The 18531-nt window shown below is 38.3% G+C and overlaps 2 protein-coding genes across 2 annotated transcripts; both read right to left on the reverse strand.

Annotated features, from left to right (window-relative positions):
• Positions 1 to 2670: 2670 nt before the first annotated feature.
• On the reverse strand, positions 2671 to 4788 carry LOC129095469 (NAD(P)(+)--arginine ADP-ribosyltransferase 1-like). The gene is made up of 3 exons (XM_054603920.1): positions 4628 to 4788; positions 4377 to 4466; positions 2671 to 3755 (listed from the first exon to the last, which is right to left on the reverse strand). Exons 2-3 carry the CDS (start codon positions 4452 to 4454, stop codon positions 2817 to 2819), a joined length of 1017 nt encoding a protein of 338 aa, XP_054459895.1. The 5' UTR covers positions 4455 to 4466; positions 4628 to 4788; the 3' UTR covers positions 2671 to 2816.
• An 861-nt stretch (positions 4789 to 5649) lies between these two features.
• Positions 5650 to 10606, reverse strand: kpna7 (karyopherin alpha 7 (importin alpha 8)). Its single transcript, XM_054603922.1, has 12 exons — positions 10487 to 10606; positions 9736 to 9879; positions 9580 to 9665; positions 9031 to 9199; positions 8762 to 8861; positions 8388 to 8470; positions 7809 to 7895; positions 7497 to 7673; positions 6994 to 7227; positions 6624 to 6806; positions 6355 to 6501; positions 5650 to 6095 (listed from the first exon to the last, which is right to left on the reverse strand). Exons 1-12 carry the CDS (start codon positions 10550 to 10552, stop codon positions 6009 to 6011), a joined length of 1563 nt encoding a protein of 520 aa, XP_054459897.1. The 5' UTR covers positions 10553 to 10606; the 3' UTR covers positions 5650 to 6008.
• Between the last annotated feature and the right edge of the window lie 7925 nt (positions 10607 to 18531).

An 18531-nucleotide genomic window follows, 5' to 3' on the forward strand; every position in this document is an offset into this window, starting at 1 on the left:
TATAGCATGTCAAAAAATAAAAGTCATAGTATAGCATGTCGAAAAAAATCATAAAAAAGTCATAGTATAGCATGTCGTAAAAAGTCATAAAACAGTCATAGTATAGCATGTCGAAAAAAGTCATTAAAAAGTCATGGTATAGCAGGTCGAAAAAAGTCAGAGCATGTCGAAAAATGTCATAATTTTGCATTCTGAAATTTCTTTTTACCAATTATAAAAGACAGAAAAGATTTCTCTATATATAATTATTTGGACCCAGGTACAGAAAGAACAGATGAGTTTTAACCTGCAACAGAAAATGTGTTGAGTTTCTCATGTAAATAGGGAGCTCAGGTTGCTGCAATAATAATAATATATTATAATTATAATCAACTGAAAAAAACAGCTGATAATAATAATAAGAACAATAATAATTAAGCCTTTATTAGTCCCACAATGGGGAAATTACAATTATCTGCATTTGACCCATCCCGGAGGAGCAGTGGGCTGCTAAGAAGCGCCCGGGGAGCAACTGGGGGTTAGGTGTCTCACTCAAAGACACCTCGGCATGTTGACTGTAGAGGGGTTCGAACCACCAACCTTGTGGTTACAGGACAAGCGCTCGTGTGCCACAGCCAACCAGAGACAACAATAGAACAACAATACAATAAAATGCAAACAACAGTTCAATCTCAATAGGCAGAGCATTCCTGTCTTGAGGTGAACAGCAAGGTAGGTGATACCCTGAAAGCTCAGGGTGATACAAGACTGGTCTGCAGACTGGAGGATGTGTGTTCAATGTGGTGCAGTTAATTTATAAATGACAAATACACAAAGAGAATAGTTCTAAGTGCGCTTGCTACTGGTGGTATGGTTGAGCTCGGGTATTGTTGGAGTGTCCAGAGCACCGCCGCAGAAGTGGACAAGGGAATACGCGACTGTGTCTCCTACCATTGTCTAAGTGAGATAGAACTTAAATGTTTTTTTTATTTTATTTTACAATGTGGTGGACATGAACCATCTGAGTACATTCATCCATCTGAGTACATTCATACAGCAGAAGAAGACTTGGAGTAAAGAAACTGGATGACACAAAAAACACATTAAAACACATACACAATCATTCAAAAATAAAAATTGTATCAATAGACTGTTGCAGTTTCCAGCTGTGTACAAAATGTAGTGTTTTTAGGTCCATTTCCCCTCACTGATGTCTTTGTCTCTAACCAGTGTGCTGCTCCGTTTCTACACCTTGTGTCAACTGAGCTGATTATTTCTGCTTAAAGTGTTCTGAAGTTCTGGACATCAGTCTCGGCAAGTATGTACCTTAAAGCTTCAGCCCAGAGAAGATGTTGTCTCAGTTGGTATAATATTCCTCTTTTAACAGATGCCATCCATTGAGGCCATATGTCCACGTGTGACAAATAAAAACACTTTTCCTAATATGCAAATCATACAACAATAATACATATTTATAGGATCTAAAGTTACATTTATGAGTGTCATTGACAATGAAAATTGCATTAGAGACTCATCTTAACTAGATCCTGTTCTACATACTTTGACAAGTCTCAAAAGTCAAGTTGCTAATTGGGCTGCACACAATGAGCAGCACACATATAAGGAAGTCTTGGCCTAGACATTGAATTTAAAATATTCCATCAAGATAAAATATTACTTTTACTTATTATATGCATTGCATTGAATACGTATACCTGGAAATATTTTCCCTGCAAAGACTCGAGTGTCTGTTGTCAGAATGAAGCTAACTCACAACACATACTCTTTTACATTGGTGAGATCCAATCCAGCTCAACGCAATCTGGCAAAAAATATATTTTCTTAACTTGATTAGGTGGCTGTGATGTGGTGCTCACTTATATGAGTCAGCACGGTAACAAAAACGCTTAGCAAATATATGCCAAGTTCAAGATGAATACACACTCATTTCCTACCTGAAAAGGTGAGCTGTTAATAAAGACGCTCGGACGCTCAGCGACATCTCGACCGGCAGCTCCTCTTCCGACCCCTGCAGGCATGACTCATCAATACCGAGCGTCATCTCTCAAAGAGGCTCAACAGGTAGACAGTAGATACACTCCTCTCGCTTCTACAGCAACATTACTGTATTGTACAAGTATAGTAGTATCAAAGTGTTTAACCCTGTAAATCTATGACAAAATAAGAGTTTCTTTACGTTTTAACCTCACAGAACTTAGACATTTTAACCTCTTTCACTTTTATAGGTCATTTATAGTTATGAAAAATGTATATTTCCTCCCTGTTCCTGTTTTTATTGTCTATTGAATTTATATCAATGTTTAGCTTTCTAATAAAACAATCTAATGTTACCAAAACATTTATTGATAAACTAGTTTCTAAAAATGTTAACACATACTGTACATGTTCACCCTGAACAATGATAATCAATGAAAAATAAAATTAAATAAATGACAAAGTTGTCATTTTTTTTTTCAGTTTGTTGCGAGATTTATCATGACCATATAACATTTGATAGGAATAAACAGCGAAAAGGAAAAAAGACTGTGTACATAATTATAATTTAAGAGTGAAGGAACTATTCATCCGGTAAACCATTGCAAGGGGCGACTCGCTGCTTCTTTAACCTCTTTGAAAAATGTTTCCAGGGTGACAATGAGCTCCACGACATCACAAATAATACATGTTTTTATTAAACAAGGTTATCATACAGTCTTGTGGCTTGTACAGGATTATATACCATCATTTCACAATCTCAAAAGAAAAAGCCATTGTTTTAATAAATTGACAGTGAAGCATAAAAGAATATGTTGCCTGGACGAGGCTAAACTGATGTATTAAAACAATGTTGTTAGTTTAGAAGGGTCAACAGCCTGGCAGTTGAGATTGCTGTAAACCCCAGCAGTCTCAAGCTTGTAGAAAGCATGACAATGTAAATCATTCTCTCCTGACATGTCCACAGAGACAATATTGAACATTTCATATGGAGGAATCAATACTTCATCCTCGTCTGAGTCAAACTCGGAATAGGACTTGAGGTAGGCGCCGTAACATGTGTCAATCTCAAAGCAGGTCCCTCGTCCAAACTGATGCAAGTTTTTGTTGAAGGAGCTGGAGGCAAATGAGCCGAAGCGGATGGTTTGTCCCAATTCCCCGCTGAAGAGCAGTCTGCTTCTCCGGTAGGTGGTGAAGCAGCTCCTTTGGTTGACTTTTAGCAGCCGGATGGCATCACTAAGCAGGAAGTGGAGGGCATTGAATTCAAACGAGGTACTGTACGAAGCCTTCCCTCGGCGGACTGCGTGGTTTAAGTCGTAATATGACCCGGCGGTGTAGGCACATAGAGCCCTGAAGTGATCCCTGGACAGCTGGTCATAGATGTCCTTATTCTTCATGGCTTTGAGGGCACAAAAGCCGGTGTATGTGGAGTGCAGACCTTCCCTGGTGCTCCTCGGGAGGAAGTGACGTTTTACTTTGATCAGCATCCTCTCGGAGCAGCCGTAATACATGTCATCGACAGAGTCCAGAGACAAGCTCAGAGGGATTCTGATGAGCCTGGACTGATCTGATGGGACCTGCACTGAGGCACCAGATGCATTCATTGGGGCATTTAGGGGTTTCTGTATGGCAGCCTGAATGGAGGTATTCTGAACATTTACAGGGTCTTCAGATGCTAAAGACAGGTCCGTTGTTGCCTCGTGTGTAGATGATGTCTCAACATTTACCTTTAGGACATCAGAACTTTTAAATTGAGCCTTTATGGTATCTTGTTCAGGTAACTGTAGAAAAAATAGAGCATATAGTTCTAGTGAGATAATACATTTTCATAACTAAAAAGCCACATTGTTTTAAATGGTTTTAATAAAAGGGGGAAATGCATCTAATTCTAAAGTAGAGTAAATGTTAACATAAAAGATGCAACAGACCAGGGCCGTAATACTACGGTATTCAGGACACTGTGTTCATTACTGTAATCTGTCTGGGAATTTTTAGGTCTTCGGCAACATCTTTAGAGTTTACAGTCTACAATTAAATGCTAACATTTAGTGGATTGCCAAACACTAAATGTTAGTGATTTGACAATTTGTAACACAGACTGTTATATTTGTAGTCTCAATTAATTTTGTTGTTTTTTTTGTTACCCGGTCAAGATGTCTGGAGGGGCCTGGACTCATGACATCAGTTTTTTATCAATAGAGAACATGTGATCATATTACAGGATTTTGGGGGGTAATTAAGTTCAGGTTTACAGACTTATTTGTTTAAAACCATTAAATTATCAAGGCATCCGCATCAATCATTTTAAATGCTGAACACACTTAAAGAATCAGGATTGTTTTAAAAAAAAAAAGTGGTTAAACATCAGTGGAGATTATTGGCATTATCATCTGATATTTTACCTTCTTTGCATTCACAACTCTTGTGCTCACACAGAGGCAGCAGAGGACGATAAACATCAGCATGCTATTCTTCAACATGATGGAAGATACCTAAAAAGAAAATAATAAGCAGGCATTTACTGTTCCTGCCTATAACAGTTTATACACATCACAGTGCCGTATTTAAGTCAATAGTAATTCATTAGTCAGATTATGATCCATTAGCACCAGACTTTCATCATAATACAATTATAGTTTCAAAAAATACTGACCTTCAATTTCTCCAAAAAAAGAAAACATTCCACTCATGTAATAAGTGGAACGAATTATAACATCCACTCAGAACATATTCATGATGCTCTTATAAGAAAATGAATTGAACAAATCTGAAATAATAATTCCATCTGGTCTTATCAGGTAACACTGCAGCAGATGCTGTGACCAGCCAGTGAGGATGATTCCAGTCATCTTTTCTTATATCAGGAGTGGGGGTCATGCAAACCTACAGTCATGTACTTACCAAGGATTCCCCCAGATATTTTTAGGTAGTAAGCAAAATACTTTTTCCATCCACAACATAAATTTCATTATTGCTTCAAGTTGGATTTACCCATGCAGTTTGTTTTGGTTTTACTTGCACAGGTTTTGATATATGTGTGAGTAAATACTGTCAGTTGTTTTCATCAGAAATAACTGCAGAAGTGTAATAGGGACACTGTTTCTGTAATGAGATATCGCTGTGTTTGTTAGATGTCACTTCTCCCTGCGCCCCACAAATTTCATTCTGAATAAATACATTTCAAAAGTTTTAATCTTTATAATGGGTAAGCAACAAAAATATACATTATTTATGACCCAAGTGTTTCTGCATTAGTTATAGAGCCTTAAGACATTTAATTTTGAAAATGTTTATGTTAGTGCTTCTTTCTACCCAGCTTTTTTCATCAATTAAACCCAAACTGTTTTTATGAACTTATTTTTCTAAATTGCAAATATTGTTTTACATTATATTCAAAACTGCAGAGGGCATGTGATATGAAAAATATATTTACAAAAGTTAATTTATGGCTTCTAGTTTTTTTAGAAGCACAAATACAAAAGAGCTCATTCATGTAAAATACAATAACACTTATGCAAACTAAGTGAACTATAATTTAGCCAATTTCTTCTATAGTGGTAGAAAAGGCTCGTACCCTGAAACAGGGTTAGTAATTGACCCAGGATTATTTAACTTTATTTATTTAATATTTATTCATTATACAGATGTAATGACTTTCAGTCAGAAAGTCTGGCGGCCAGAATTGGGTAGAAGTTATTCTCAGGGCAGCTCACAAAATCCTTTGTACTTTCCACAAAATACACTTGAGCTTTTTCCTAACGAGTATCCATGACTAAACATAAATTACGTAATTCCTCAACTACCAAGCAGCAAAGTGAGTTTTGCATTTTATTTAAGGAAGTAAAAAACTGAAACCGAAATTCTGGTGAAATACACATTTAGGAGTCTTTGGTGGAAAGTCCCTGTTGCTTATTGGCCAACCTTCTTTATCTTCATGAGTCACAGGTCTGAAAATTTAAATAGTCACGCAAAGTAGATATTTATATATTTTAATGTGCAAGCTTTATTTATTCATTCATTTACTTTAAACAGATTTAAAATTCAAAGGTTCCCTGAACATCAGAGGTCTTAAATACAAATGCATCATCTGTACTGTCAACCTTGACTCCCACAATGTCACCCTGGGGGGGGGGGAAAAAGACAAAAAGGGTTTAAAAATGTTAGTCCATTTCAAAACTGCAATTACAAAGACATTACATTGGAGCCATTTTACATGGGCTCCGTTGCCTTCACATATGGAATAAGCTTAATGCAAGGTTTTCCATGAATTTACTTAGATGTTGTAAAACTGTAACAATGAAAATCTGCTTAATTTTTCAAACCTTAAGCATATTCTAAAAATATGGATTTAGGCAATTTGTCAAACACGCTGCTACTTACATCCCCAAAGTACTTCTCTATGAGGGCATGAGCAGCCTGGTAAACTGCATCATTGTCATGGTTCTGCAGCATCTCAATGCGGTCCAGACCTCCCAGCTCTTCAACCAAAAGGCTAAGTTTCTCAGTCTCACCAAGCTTCTCTGCTGCCTGAAAAGTCACATACAGTTACTGAAAACAGCCCTCTCATCTGGCCATTTCAAGTATAAAGTCAAATTGTAGCAAGTTTTATTATTAGGTGCAAGAAGTTTAGTGTCTTTGCCCCCCCTCACCATGAAGATGTTGTTGATTGCTTCCATTATGACCAGAATGACTTTAGCATCTTTGACCTGCAACAGGTTAATGATCGCCTCCAGGGCTCCACTCTGCACCAGATGCACCACCTGCTCCACAGTGCCCCCACTGGTGAAATTTGTAACTGCCCACACTGCCTCCCTTTGAGTTTTGAAGTCTCCCTGGGGAAAGAAAATAAAAATAAAATATACAATAGATCAGCTACTTCTCACATAACATTGGTTGCTGTCCAATGAAAACCATCAAAGTAGTCCTTGCTTGCATTTGCATGAGAAAAATCTATTCAAGTACCACTACAGCATGTTAAACATAAACAAAAAAAGGCCAGAAGGTCATTATTAAACTCACATTTCTGAGCTGTTCCACCAGTGGAGGGAGCAGGCCACAGGTGATGAGCTGTTGGATTTGTCTACAAGGCCCAGCAGCAATGTTGGACAATGCCCACGCTGCCTCCTTTTGCACACTGGCCTTCGGGTGCCTCATCAGTTGAGGTAGGACTTTCAAAACTCCAGCGTCAACTGCCGCCTGGGTCTGCTGGTCTGAGCCACTCACTATGTTCCCGATTGAGCGGAGAGCTGGGGTCTGGAGGTCAGACAGGTAACCGATTACTATTAGTTGGTAACGGGATTCTGGCCCGTCACCAAGCTAAGAGGAAAACCTACTAGTGAACATGCTTTACTCAAGACAAAATTTGCAGCGTCACTAGAATCACAACATTTAGCACCATTAAGGCAGTAACGATGTGGTCATAGAGTCACATGCAGATGGCAGATCTGACATCTCATGCAATGTTCAAAGTTTTCAGTTATATAGCACATTGAGGACATAAAGAGGGTTGAATGATCCCATACCATGACACTGAGCTCCTCATGGCTCATTATCTCCACCAGCCGAGAGACAATGCCAGTTTTCACTACAACATCAATACGGTCATTGTCACCGTCTGAGAGGTAGGAGATTGCCCAACATGCATCAGACAAGATGTCCTTATCACTGAGATGGAGCAACTGGATCAGAGAAGGAAGCAACTGAAGGAAAAAAAATAAAGTTACAGCACATTATTCATTCTGCTGGTATTTTGGCACCTTTCTAATTGAATCTTCTGTGGCACTGGATGCAAAGCTCAGATACTTATGTAATGTAACATCTGTGGTTTCACTTACCTGCTGGACTGCAGACAGGGGTGGAAACGGGTTCTTATTGCGACACAAGTTGGACAATGTCCATGTCAAGTTACGCAGGTATCCAACCTGTGATAAAAGCATTATGACCAACAGGAGTAATATAGCAGCGACATTTAGACTTAACTTCGATGTTAACATGAACGCCATTTACAAGTCAAACTCCTAAGCTAGTTCCTCATCTCTGCTTGAAGCTAGCATTGCAGGGCTACATTACTCGCCAACATCCCAATACATTGGATCGCCAAATAACAGTTTCTGGTCAAGTTGCATTGTTGAGACTTATGTGCCAGATTTCATACGTGGGCTCTTTGGTTCTCCTAAAACTATTTATACTTTAATATACAATGCATTGTAATTAGGTGGGATGCTCTTTAAGCTTTATGATGTTTATGCCAGCTTCTGAGGTCAGAGTAAATTTAGTCCAGAGATTCAGATCTAAAAAAAAAAAAAAAAAAAAAAAAAAAAAGGGAGGTCAGACCCTTTGATAAAGTTGTCAAGTAAAATGGTAAAACTAGATTAGTGCCTAATTGGAGCTAGTATTGTAAAATTTTGACTTACTGGTGTGTCCGGGGAGATGCGGGCCAGTAAGGCTGGGATAACATTGCACTCAATCAGGATGTCTCGATAAGCTGCACCATCACCTGTAACAGGGAGTTACATTTTTGTGATGTAAATACAGCAAGCCACAGTGAAATGTATGTAGATTCTGTGCACCACCAGATTTATTTTTCAAAACCTATCCCCTTAGCTTCAGTGCAAGACAGACCACCATATCAACATTTCAATGACATGAGCCTGAATCACTTCATAGCTCCATAGGGTGAGCAGAAACTCATGTTTCATCATTTTGGAAACCATTACCATCCTAAATATAAAGGCAGCATAAATTCATCATCACATCCAGACATGATTTAAAACATTTAGCATTTTACCTGCAATGTTTCCAAGAGCCCAGACCGCCTGTTCACTGATGTGCAACATCGGTGAAGCGAGCAAGGCGATGAAAGCTGGTACAGCCCCATGTTCCACCACCTGGCACACAAATACAACTGTTGTGTTACACTGTCAAGCTACCAAGACAACCTGAAAGCCTTCAAGACTTAGATCCATTTAGTCAAAGTCTTGTTTTAAAGTTTCAAGATGATCAAGGATCCAGACAACCAGTTTAAGTCCCAATAATTAGCCTGGCCATGCTTCACACCTGTTGAGTATGCCAAGATGTTCCAGAGGCAATGTTTGTTAAGGCCCAAGCAGCTTCAAACTGCAGAGTCGGCTCATCATCCATACACAGGAAGGACACAAAGCGAGACAGAAGACCTGCATCTATGATCTCCTTCAGAGGAGGGTTGCGCTCCTGAGACAGCAGCTTCCTGAGGAGGGAAGGAGGAAATGTATACGTTACTTCAGTTTTCCCTACTTCCATTAGTTTCAATGGGTGTAACATTGGAGAGATTCAAGTAGCACAATAGGCTGTTGTGTAAATGGCAATTACAATTCCCCAGAAGCCCCAGGTGACTTCTATTTGGTGCTGTTTTCAACAAAGAGTCCAAAAGATAGTTCATTAGGACATGTAATTCAGTCTTAACCCTTGACAAAGATGGAGACATATTAGCATTTTTGCTTGATACATGTTACAATATTACATGATTATGAGACAAATTCTGTTGATTAACCAACCACTTTTTGCACTAAAAGGAGCTAAGGCAATTGCATATTACGGTTTATACAAAAACGGCCCCTGATCGCTCACCTGGCTGCCTGACAGCCTCGGGTTTGGGACTCCTTGCAGTCGGAGTTCACGTCTTTGATGATGTCCTCAATGGGTAAAAAGGCCACCTAAACGACAGGCACACCGTTAGAGGCTGCACTAGTGAGACGGGACTTTTAAGGGGGTTTCTGAACTGACCATCTCGTTGGAGACGTAATCAGGAGAGAGGGCCTCCTCGTCCGGGAGAGACGACAGCGTTATGTTCCTTCTCTTCAGGAAACTCTCATCCTTGTGAGCTTTGCGAAGCTCCACACACACCGAGATGCGTTTCTCTCGAAGTTTCTGCAAGAGGTCGAGGTGCATGGTCAATAAAAGTATAAAGTATTTGTTAATTTATTTATTATTTTTTTTATTTTTTTGACAAATGTGTAAGAAATTATAGTATATATCTGATATGAACATATAAGTTACACATTTTATTTAAAAAAAAAAAAAAAAAAAGATAAAAAGGAAAAAAAAAAAAAAAAAAATAATAATAATATATATGTTAGGATACGTTACGGAATAGTATGTATATATATATATATATATATATATATATATATATATATATATATATATATATATATATATATATATATATATATTATATTTAAATAAATGAAAATGTTAATAATTATTATGACTAAGGAATGTTAATTTCAATGAATTACGGAGAAGGGATGGGATTAAATAAGTGTAAACTTCTTCCCACCCCTTTTCGAACATGTTACAATTATCAAGTATTTATCATTTATGTATCGAATTATGCTTTCTATTTTGTTTAACATCAATAATTTGTGTATGATATATATTTTTTGTTTTCTTTTACATGTTCGAAATAAATTTAAATCAAATCAAATCAAATCAACACGTACGACTATTAAAAAAAACCACAACATCAACTTACCGCTGGGTCTTTCCCCTTGTTTTTGAATTTGGAGATCCGCTCGTCAACAACGTTCTTGGTAGGCATGGTGGACGTTTACTCACGGTGACTTGGCTCAGACTGATAAACAAACACATGCACCCTTCCTTCAGGTGGATCTGATCAGCTGTGATTGATTCACCTGCAGCTGTGGGCGTTTCAATCAAGTAACCAAACAGCTGTTGATTTGATTTGATTTCATTTATTTATTTCAGACATATCAAAATACAAATCAAACATCGCAAATAACACCAAACAAAATAAAAAACATGACACTACAATAAACAAAAGCGATGTGCCAATTATTTCACTAAAGAAAAAAAATTACATACATTCAATTGATATGTCTGAAAAGGAGTAGGAAGAAGTGTAACACTTATTTAATCCTACCCCTTTTCCACAGTTCAATAATTAATATTTATTTAATTAATATATACTTCCTGTATTCCTCATAATCTCTCTTTATACTATATTTGATATATTATTTCATATATATATTAATATATTCCTCCATTAGGTTTGCCAAAGGTCCGTTAACACCTTTCTTTGCAATAAGAATGTTCTATTTTTATTAGTTATTTTATTAGTTATTGCTTTTGTAGTTCTGTGCAATTTGTATGGCTACTTCAATCTTTAGTCTAAGGCCTTTGCTCAGATATTTACTCTACCAATGTGTCTTACATAGTTCAACCTGAACCAGTACGGTGAATTGCTTGTAGGCCTGTTAATAAAGTCTTTACAAAAAACTGGATTAACTCCTGACTTCACTTTGTTTAGCACTTACATAAATGTTTGGTATTGTAGTAATGATACTAATGATAATAAAAATATCCAGTTAGCCTTAGTAAAATATACAGAATTACCTGAAATTGTTAAATAAGTTACAATAAGCCTTGGAATTCCTGTGTATATATTTTTTTGTGGTATTAACCAGTCATGGCCGTTCTTAGACAATAGATGGCAGCATAAAACCACTTTCGTTGGGCCTACGTTTCAGTGTGTAACTGTGATTTAAAAAAATCCAATGTATTGCGAAATCATTATGAATCAATTGTGGTTTAACTTCACAACTGCAGAAAAAAAAGGTAAAGATGAAAATAAATAGATCAAATTAGTAAAAGAGGGGAAAGTGAGGCAGAGAAAAAGTACGACAGTGATGGAGTCTCCTCTTCCTCTGTAACAACCAGGAAGGGCTGAACAATAGGAGCTGAAGTGGACGTTTCCCCCTGACCAAGTTATAATGACTTCCTCTTGATAACACAAGTACACACACACACATGCACACAAGGGTCATGTGGTGTGAGTGCTCAGACTCATGTACAAACACACTCTTTCTTTCTGAAACCTCACCACCACCCTGAGTGTAGGTCACAACCCTCGACATGGTTGTTTCCTTTAATGCAGCACCTTAAGCCTTCTTTCTGACACCCTGCTGTCCCACACACAAGCTAATGTCCACATTAATGACGATACCTAGAGTTCTCGACCTACAAAAGTCATATTATTCCATGTCATTCCTGCACATTTTCTGCATGGTTAGTCTTGGTTGCAAATTTCCCCGCTGCGGGACTAATAAAGGATTATCTTATCTTATCTTATCTTATCTTGCTGTTCACATTAGTCCCCACAGACAGCCAATTGCAGCACAAAGTCCTGATAAAAACAGTTCATTACCTGCCTAACGTGTAGAAAATAGTCAAACATTTGGGCAAACTAAAAAGCCAGAAGACCGAAGCAGAGCAACAGTGAATGTTTTACTTGCATAAATCAGATGCCACAGGCATAGGGAGACAGATGAATGTTAAGGTTGGTGCTACATTAGCATAACAGCCATATAAAATGGTTATATGATTATATTAGCAATGTTTCTGTCAGCTTGTTATACGTTTTTCATAGATCTACAAATGCTTGAGAACATGTGGGACTGGTTAATAAAAGCCTAGTAAAGCTGAAAATGAGCTGGATATTGATTTATCTACTGAGGAGTTTTGTTGAATTATACTTGCTCCACTTTAGTGCCCAGTTTATTTGGTTTAGGGTTGAGCGTCTGTGTTCAAGTCAGATTTTTGCTGCCAGTCCAGAATCATTTAAAAGCGATGAGTATGCGTTACCTCACAGGGTGACAATGAAATAATTAGGAAAAAAAGACAAAAGGTTATTCCAGTTGTCTGACACTACCCCTGACAGTTCCTCTACCTCTGCTCTGTTTTCTTCTCCCTGCTTCTCTGTCAGTGATTTCCCCCTGTCAGGCGTGGGAACACAAAGAGAATAAATGGAGATGGATGATTTAATTTGTTCCCATGCTCTCTAGCTGCATTCATATTATCATTAGTTTAGAGGTCAGAATGTCCTTCAGAGGACGACTGTGAGCTTTTGCCAGATGAATTAATACATGTGGCATTTCTGCCTCAGTAGATGGTGAGAGACAGAAAATAGCTGCAAAATAAATCGTCAGAGAATTCAGGTTGCCCCCACCACTCCACTGATATGTCTCTAAAGAGATTCACTTGTTTAACAAAATACAAAACGTCAAGACATAATTTGTGGCCTAATGACCTGTTGATGGGGAGTTGTCTGCGGTGTGTGTGAGAGAGAGCTGCTCTCCTTCGCTGTGAGATCATCCTGCTGGCCTTTTGACCTGGAAGTGCTTATGGTTCCTCAGAGACGCTCTGAAGGGTGTGGAGTGTTTCTGCCCTGTTGTCTTTGACTCCTTGTTAGTCTGAACAATGTGAGGTGAATGGAGGAAATTCCACTGTGCAGGTTCAAGGCCTCTCAAACATTTTCACACACACACACACACACACACACACACACACACACACACACACACACACACACACACACACACACACACACACACACACACACACACACACACACCCATACAGGCAAACCCAATCACTGTACGCAGAAACATACGCTATTACATGATCCGTTATTCAAAGACATGCAGAGACTTCTAATCAGTTATAGTAAGTAATTATACCAAACGTATATAAAAGCTACAGCTTCAAGCCATAGCTTGATACCACTTTCTAATATGTGTCAAGCTAATGGCTATATTAACAATTAATAAATTAGTTTTTCTTGATTTGTATTTTCAGTTGCAACTTAAGCATCAGGGCCACAATCCATTTATCCAAAAATATTTATTATATTTACCACAGACTTATGACTTATTAACATTTACAATAGTAGATGAATTACTACAATATTGGTTAATTGAGAAACTCATAAGCATTTTGTCATTAACTTGATCATTAATGACTCACTAGCAAGAGAGATTTTTAGCAACGTTGCAGCTCAAAAGTTGCTCCAAAGAATGGCTTATAACTGCAATAAGTGGTCAACAAAATTGAACCTAAAAAGTCGTGAGCACATCATTTAATTTGTAAATCATGGATTCACATTACTGGTATTTATCCTTCCATCACTGTGCTGCCTTTTTTCTTCATTCCTTCTTTCTTTACTTCCATCTCTTCATTTGTCTCTTTTGACTTTTCTCCCTCCCATTCTCCCTGGTTCCCAGATCAACTTGAGGTGTCTATGGGAAATCATTAGTATAGATTGTTCTGCAGTGCTGCGTCAATACACACACTCCCACACACACATACACACACACAAACTTGTGCATAATATGCCTTCCTGCATCTAATAGTGGAGGGATGTATCAACCTCCTTGCTGTTTACTGTAAAGTGTAATACCGAGGACAAATCCTTGGCAAAGGATGACTGTTGTGTGTATGTGTGTTACTATCATTATGGTAGGAAGAACTTGGCCACAGTCAAACACACACACATGCACACGAGATTGCGAATAATGATGACAAACATTTTATGCAGTGATGTAAAGACAAAGGTGTGCTTTGTCTCTCCACGCAAGTCAGCGGTTCTCAGATATCAAAGCGGAGGAGAGAAAAAGAACCACAAGAGGATGTGGGTTTTGACGGAGAGAGAAAGAGATAAAGAGAGAGAGGGAGAGGGAAATTTAAGTGTGTGTTTGTGCACATGAAATCAAAGATGGAGGGAATTTCCATTGAGAAAAGAAGGAATTTCACACTGATATCACTTTGAATTCTCAGACACACGTGCGGTATGTGAGTGCCTGCTTTTCTAATACTCCTCATCAGTCTTCATGCTGTCATGCCTCAGGTATGACTTCTGTCATTGTAGTATTTCAAACATCTCTCTCACTCCTTCTCTCTGCCCTTCTCTTTCTCCTTCACATTGTTAGACGCGCTGGCGTTCAGCTCCACTTTATTAATATTTAATGCTGCCACTCCAATACCAGCCTATCAATAACTGGGACAAGACACACCTCAGGTCCAATCCATCATACTCACAGTGGACCAGGCTGCGAAATTGTGTGTGTATGTGTGTGTTTGTGTGTGTGTGTGTGTGTGTGTGTGTGTGTGTGTGTGTGTGTGTGTGTGTGTGTGTGTGTGTGTGGGTGGGTTGATAGATCATTTGTTTCTGCTGACAAAGCCCTAATCGTTGGTTTGTATAAACAGGCTGAGGGCTCCACGACTGAGGGATCGAAATAAGCCATTTATCATTTCCCACAGACACAGGCATTCAAACACTCACATGTGCACATACACACAGATGTTTATTGGCAGACAGGGTTGAAAGATCATTACAAATTTTCTCTGATGATCGGTAAAAAAATTAAAAAGTTTACAGGACTTAGACGTAGGAAACAAAGTTGAAAAACGTTTAGTTCACAAAATGCCTCATGATTAAAAAGCTTTCTTTGTGGATGTTTTTTCTTATTAAATCTACAAAAAGTTCCTTTATATTTTTTTATTGAACCTGTAAAGTGATGCCTACTCTCCCGTACACAACACGTCTTGATAGAGTATCCCTTGTGTCCAGTTTCTAGAGTAGCATGTCATCATAGTACATGGTTTATGTCACTCTTTTGCGATTTTGTGCATGCATTCTATGAGTCATACACATTTATCCATCAAAATTGTAGTACCAAGAGTTCATGGTGTTGTTTTTGTGGTGTTTTATATGTATTTGTACCTTGGAAACTTGTTTTCTATGTGTTCTTGCTTGATAAAAGTTCAAATGTGATCTGTCTGATCTTATTAAACGGTTTAATAAACCCTTTTGTAAAAAAATAAATAATCCCTGATGAATCTCGTGTGAATATTATCAAATACTTACATTCCACTAAAGTTTGCGTAGCCTTTTCAATGCACCTCAGCATTTTGTCATGAGGGGATCTTCTAAATTATTGCAGTATATAAAAAATTACAGTAAATTAAGTAAAACACAATTATTATTATTATTATTATTAGTAGTAGTAGTTGTAATAGTAGTATTTTTAGTACTATAATTATTATTTTGTATTTTTCCTTCTTTGCCTGGATAGTGCTATAATGCCTATAAGAAAATCATCCAATCAAAACCTCTGATTGTTATGTTGTTATTTTAAGTTTTCTAATTTTTAAAATGGTTTATTAGTTAAAGAATTACATGGTTCATGATATTACTATGATGATATTTTGCAATCCTTTTAAATTTCCACAACTTTCCAAATTCACACAGGATAACCTCTAAACTGCACAGTGTTCAGGCAACACAACAAGAATGTCCTGAAAAAGTAAACAGGATGGAGATGCAATATAAGACAGATGCACTCTGAGTAACTCCTGTGATGGTTAAGACTGTTTGTGAACGCAGTAAAAAGCAATGAAAAGGTTTCCCTGTATTGTCCTTAAGCCAACCAAGTCAAACTATCATCAGCATGTAAATGTGAGGCTTCCTTTAATCCACCCACGTGCCTTCAAAGTAACTGTGCTATTTCAGCACATTGGTGACATGCAGTAAAAAGTGAGAGCAATAGACAGTTTGTGGCGAAAGCACACCAATGATCCAGTGCAAACAAAGATACTGGGCCAGTTTTCAAACCATCCATCCATTGTTGGACCCATCTATCTTGTGCAGAACTCTCATCCCAAATGATTGCCTGTAATTGTTACTTTGTCCACTTACTCATATACGTAAATGCACAAATAAACAAAAACGGATAACAAAAGATACAATTTCTCCATTTTCTCTCCATACGTATGCTGATTATCTCAGAGACAGGTAGCCTGGAAGAGACTGAGTGGCATTATCTGTGGATCGGCCAACTCCCCGTAACAAGAAAGGGAATCAAAGCAGTGGAGGAGAGACGGGGAGGGGCGGCAAGGGCGAGGAGATGCATGGCAGAGAACTTCAAAGGTGAACACAGAGTTCACACAGATATAAGGGCCCAGACAACAGGGCAGAGCCCTCACAGACTTTACAAAAAAGAACTGAGAACATACACATAACATACTCTCTGTGGGGGGCAAAGCTGCCAATACTGTCCACAATAACATCCTTCATTCTCGGTGTGTGTCTGTGAGTGAAGAAGCCAGCTGGCAGGCAGACACAAGGAGGAGGAGTTGGGGGCTTTAGGGGTCCAGGGAGGACTTTAGAGGGTTGGGTGGGTGTTTTTGTGGGGGTGTGAGCCAGGTATCAGGTGTATCTGGGCTGAGAGGCCCCTCGCATGGGCATCCTATTCACCTGCTGCCCCGGCCTGGACAAAGGCTGGGGCTCTGGGGCTCCACTGGGCCACAGACAGGCCAGGTAACACTAGAAGGTCTTAATGGCTTCAAGGTGAAGGGAAGATGGTTAGAAGAAGATTACATGGGAAAATGTTGGGTTAAAAACGGAGCTTCTTGATGATCTGAGGCTCCACCAAGTAGCCGCGGTTTAAATGCAATGCTTCACAAAAACTACATTGTATTGTTGCTCAAGAGTTTTCTGTATTCATTCATTTAAAAATCAACAAGGTGGAAATCGGAGTGAATAAATCAGCAATGCTAATCACAATGCCAGTATTGTGTTGAAATGTATAATAAAGTCCTTATTGGAAGAGTGAACATAAAAGTACACATACTGTGTGTGCCTACCATAGTAGATTGTTTAAGAGTGAATGTGAAACTGATCCCTCTTTTAGCGCCAGTGTGTCCAACAACAGAAGTGACATTTATGAAAGAAAAGTCGTGTTGATTTCTGCATTGTTCTGTGCATTTTACTGCAGACACATACCTACTGCAGAGCTGAATCCAAACAGTAATTACCATACCTGACCGACATACACACAGACAGATTTGCGTGTGTGTGTGTGTGTGTGTTTGTGTGTGTGTGTGTGTGTGTGTGTGTGTGTGTGTGTGTGTGTGTGTGTGTGTGTGTGTGTGTGTGTGTGTGTGTGTGTGTTTGTGTGTACAAATAATCTTCTTGTTTGCTGTAATTCATCAAGACTTTTTTAGAATGTAAAATGGTGCTGAGACAAAAGTAATATACCAAAGTACACTGATATAGTATGACGTTTAGATTCACTTCAAAACATCTTTTGTATTGTATCTATTCTATTTGAATTTGCACAGCAGGAAGAGTAGGGAGCCCAGGTCATTTGGCTTTAGTTTAAACATTTATATTTCACCAAGAAATAATACTTACAGACAAAGGCTGACAAAACTGGCTTGGAAACAAAGATGCTACTTAGAACCATTCTACCCTCAAACCACAACAATAATGGTTTACAATCACAGTTTTTGGGGAGCATGGACTCGTTTGTTGGCGTTCTTTTTAGCAGCCATGCTTTCCTAAAAGGGTTCTGTGGAATAAAAGGGTTCTAAAGGGAACCCTTAGTCTCACAAAGAACCCTTGAAAAAACGTTTCTTCAGAATTCGCGTTCACCAGAAGCAAATGGTTCTGGGTAGAACCTAAGCCCCATTTGGAACCCTTATTTCTAAGTGATACTTCAACTATTTCAAGTGATGCAACCATTGTTTTAAAATGTTTGTCATTTAGATTTTTTCTTTTAACTAGATAGTCAGAACGCAGCAGAAGTAAAAAACAAAACAAAAAAACATTGGTGGTGTACGACACAGCAGCACAAGCCTTGGTGTAACAAGTGTTACTTAAGTAAAATAATTTTAGTTCCCAATGGCAGATTTTAGCATTCAATGCTGGAAAAAATGACT

This window comes from Anoplopoma fimbria, chromosome 9 (genome assembly GCF_027596085.1).
Source record: "Anoplopoma fimbria isolate UVic2021 breed Golden Eagle Sablefish chromosome 9, Afim_UVic_2022, whole genome shotgun sequence".
In the NCBI taxonomy this organism is placed as follows: Eukaryota; Metazoa; Chordata; class Actinopteri; order Perciformes; family Anoplopomatidae; genus Anoplopoma; species Anoplopoma fimbria.

What these genes read in the sequence shown, in the direction of transcription:
- LOC129095469 (XM_054603920.1), bottom strand. Translation starts at nt 4,454, where the DNA reads ATGTTGAAGAATAGCATGCTGATGTTTATCGTCCTCTGCTGCCTCTGT. An exon ending in GAGTTGTGAATGCAAAGAAG is followed by an intron (nt 3,756 to 4,376) that starts GTAAAATATCAG and finishes TTTTTTCTACAG; the next exon opens with TTACCTGAACAAGATACCAT.
- kpna7 (XM_054603922.1), bottom strand. Translation starts at nt 10,552, where the DNA reads ATGCCTACCAAGAACGTTGTTGACGAGCGGATCTCCAAATTCAAAAAC. An exon ending in CCCTGTCTGCAGTCCAGCAG is followed by an intron (nt 7,674 to 7,808) that starts GTAAGTGAAACC and finishes TTTTTCCTTCAG; the next exon opens with TTGCTTCCTTCTCTGATCCA. An exon ending in ATGAGGAGCTCAGTGTCATG is followed by an intron (nt 7,228 to 7,496) that starts GTATGGGATCAT and finishes TCTGACCTCCAG; the next exon opens with ACCCCAGCTCTCCGCTCAAT.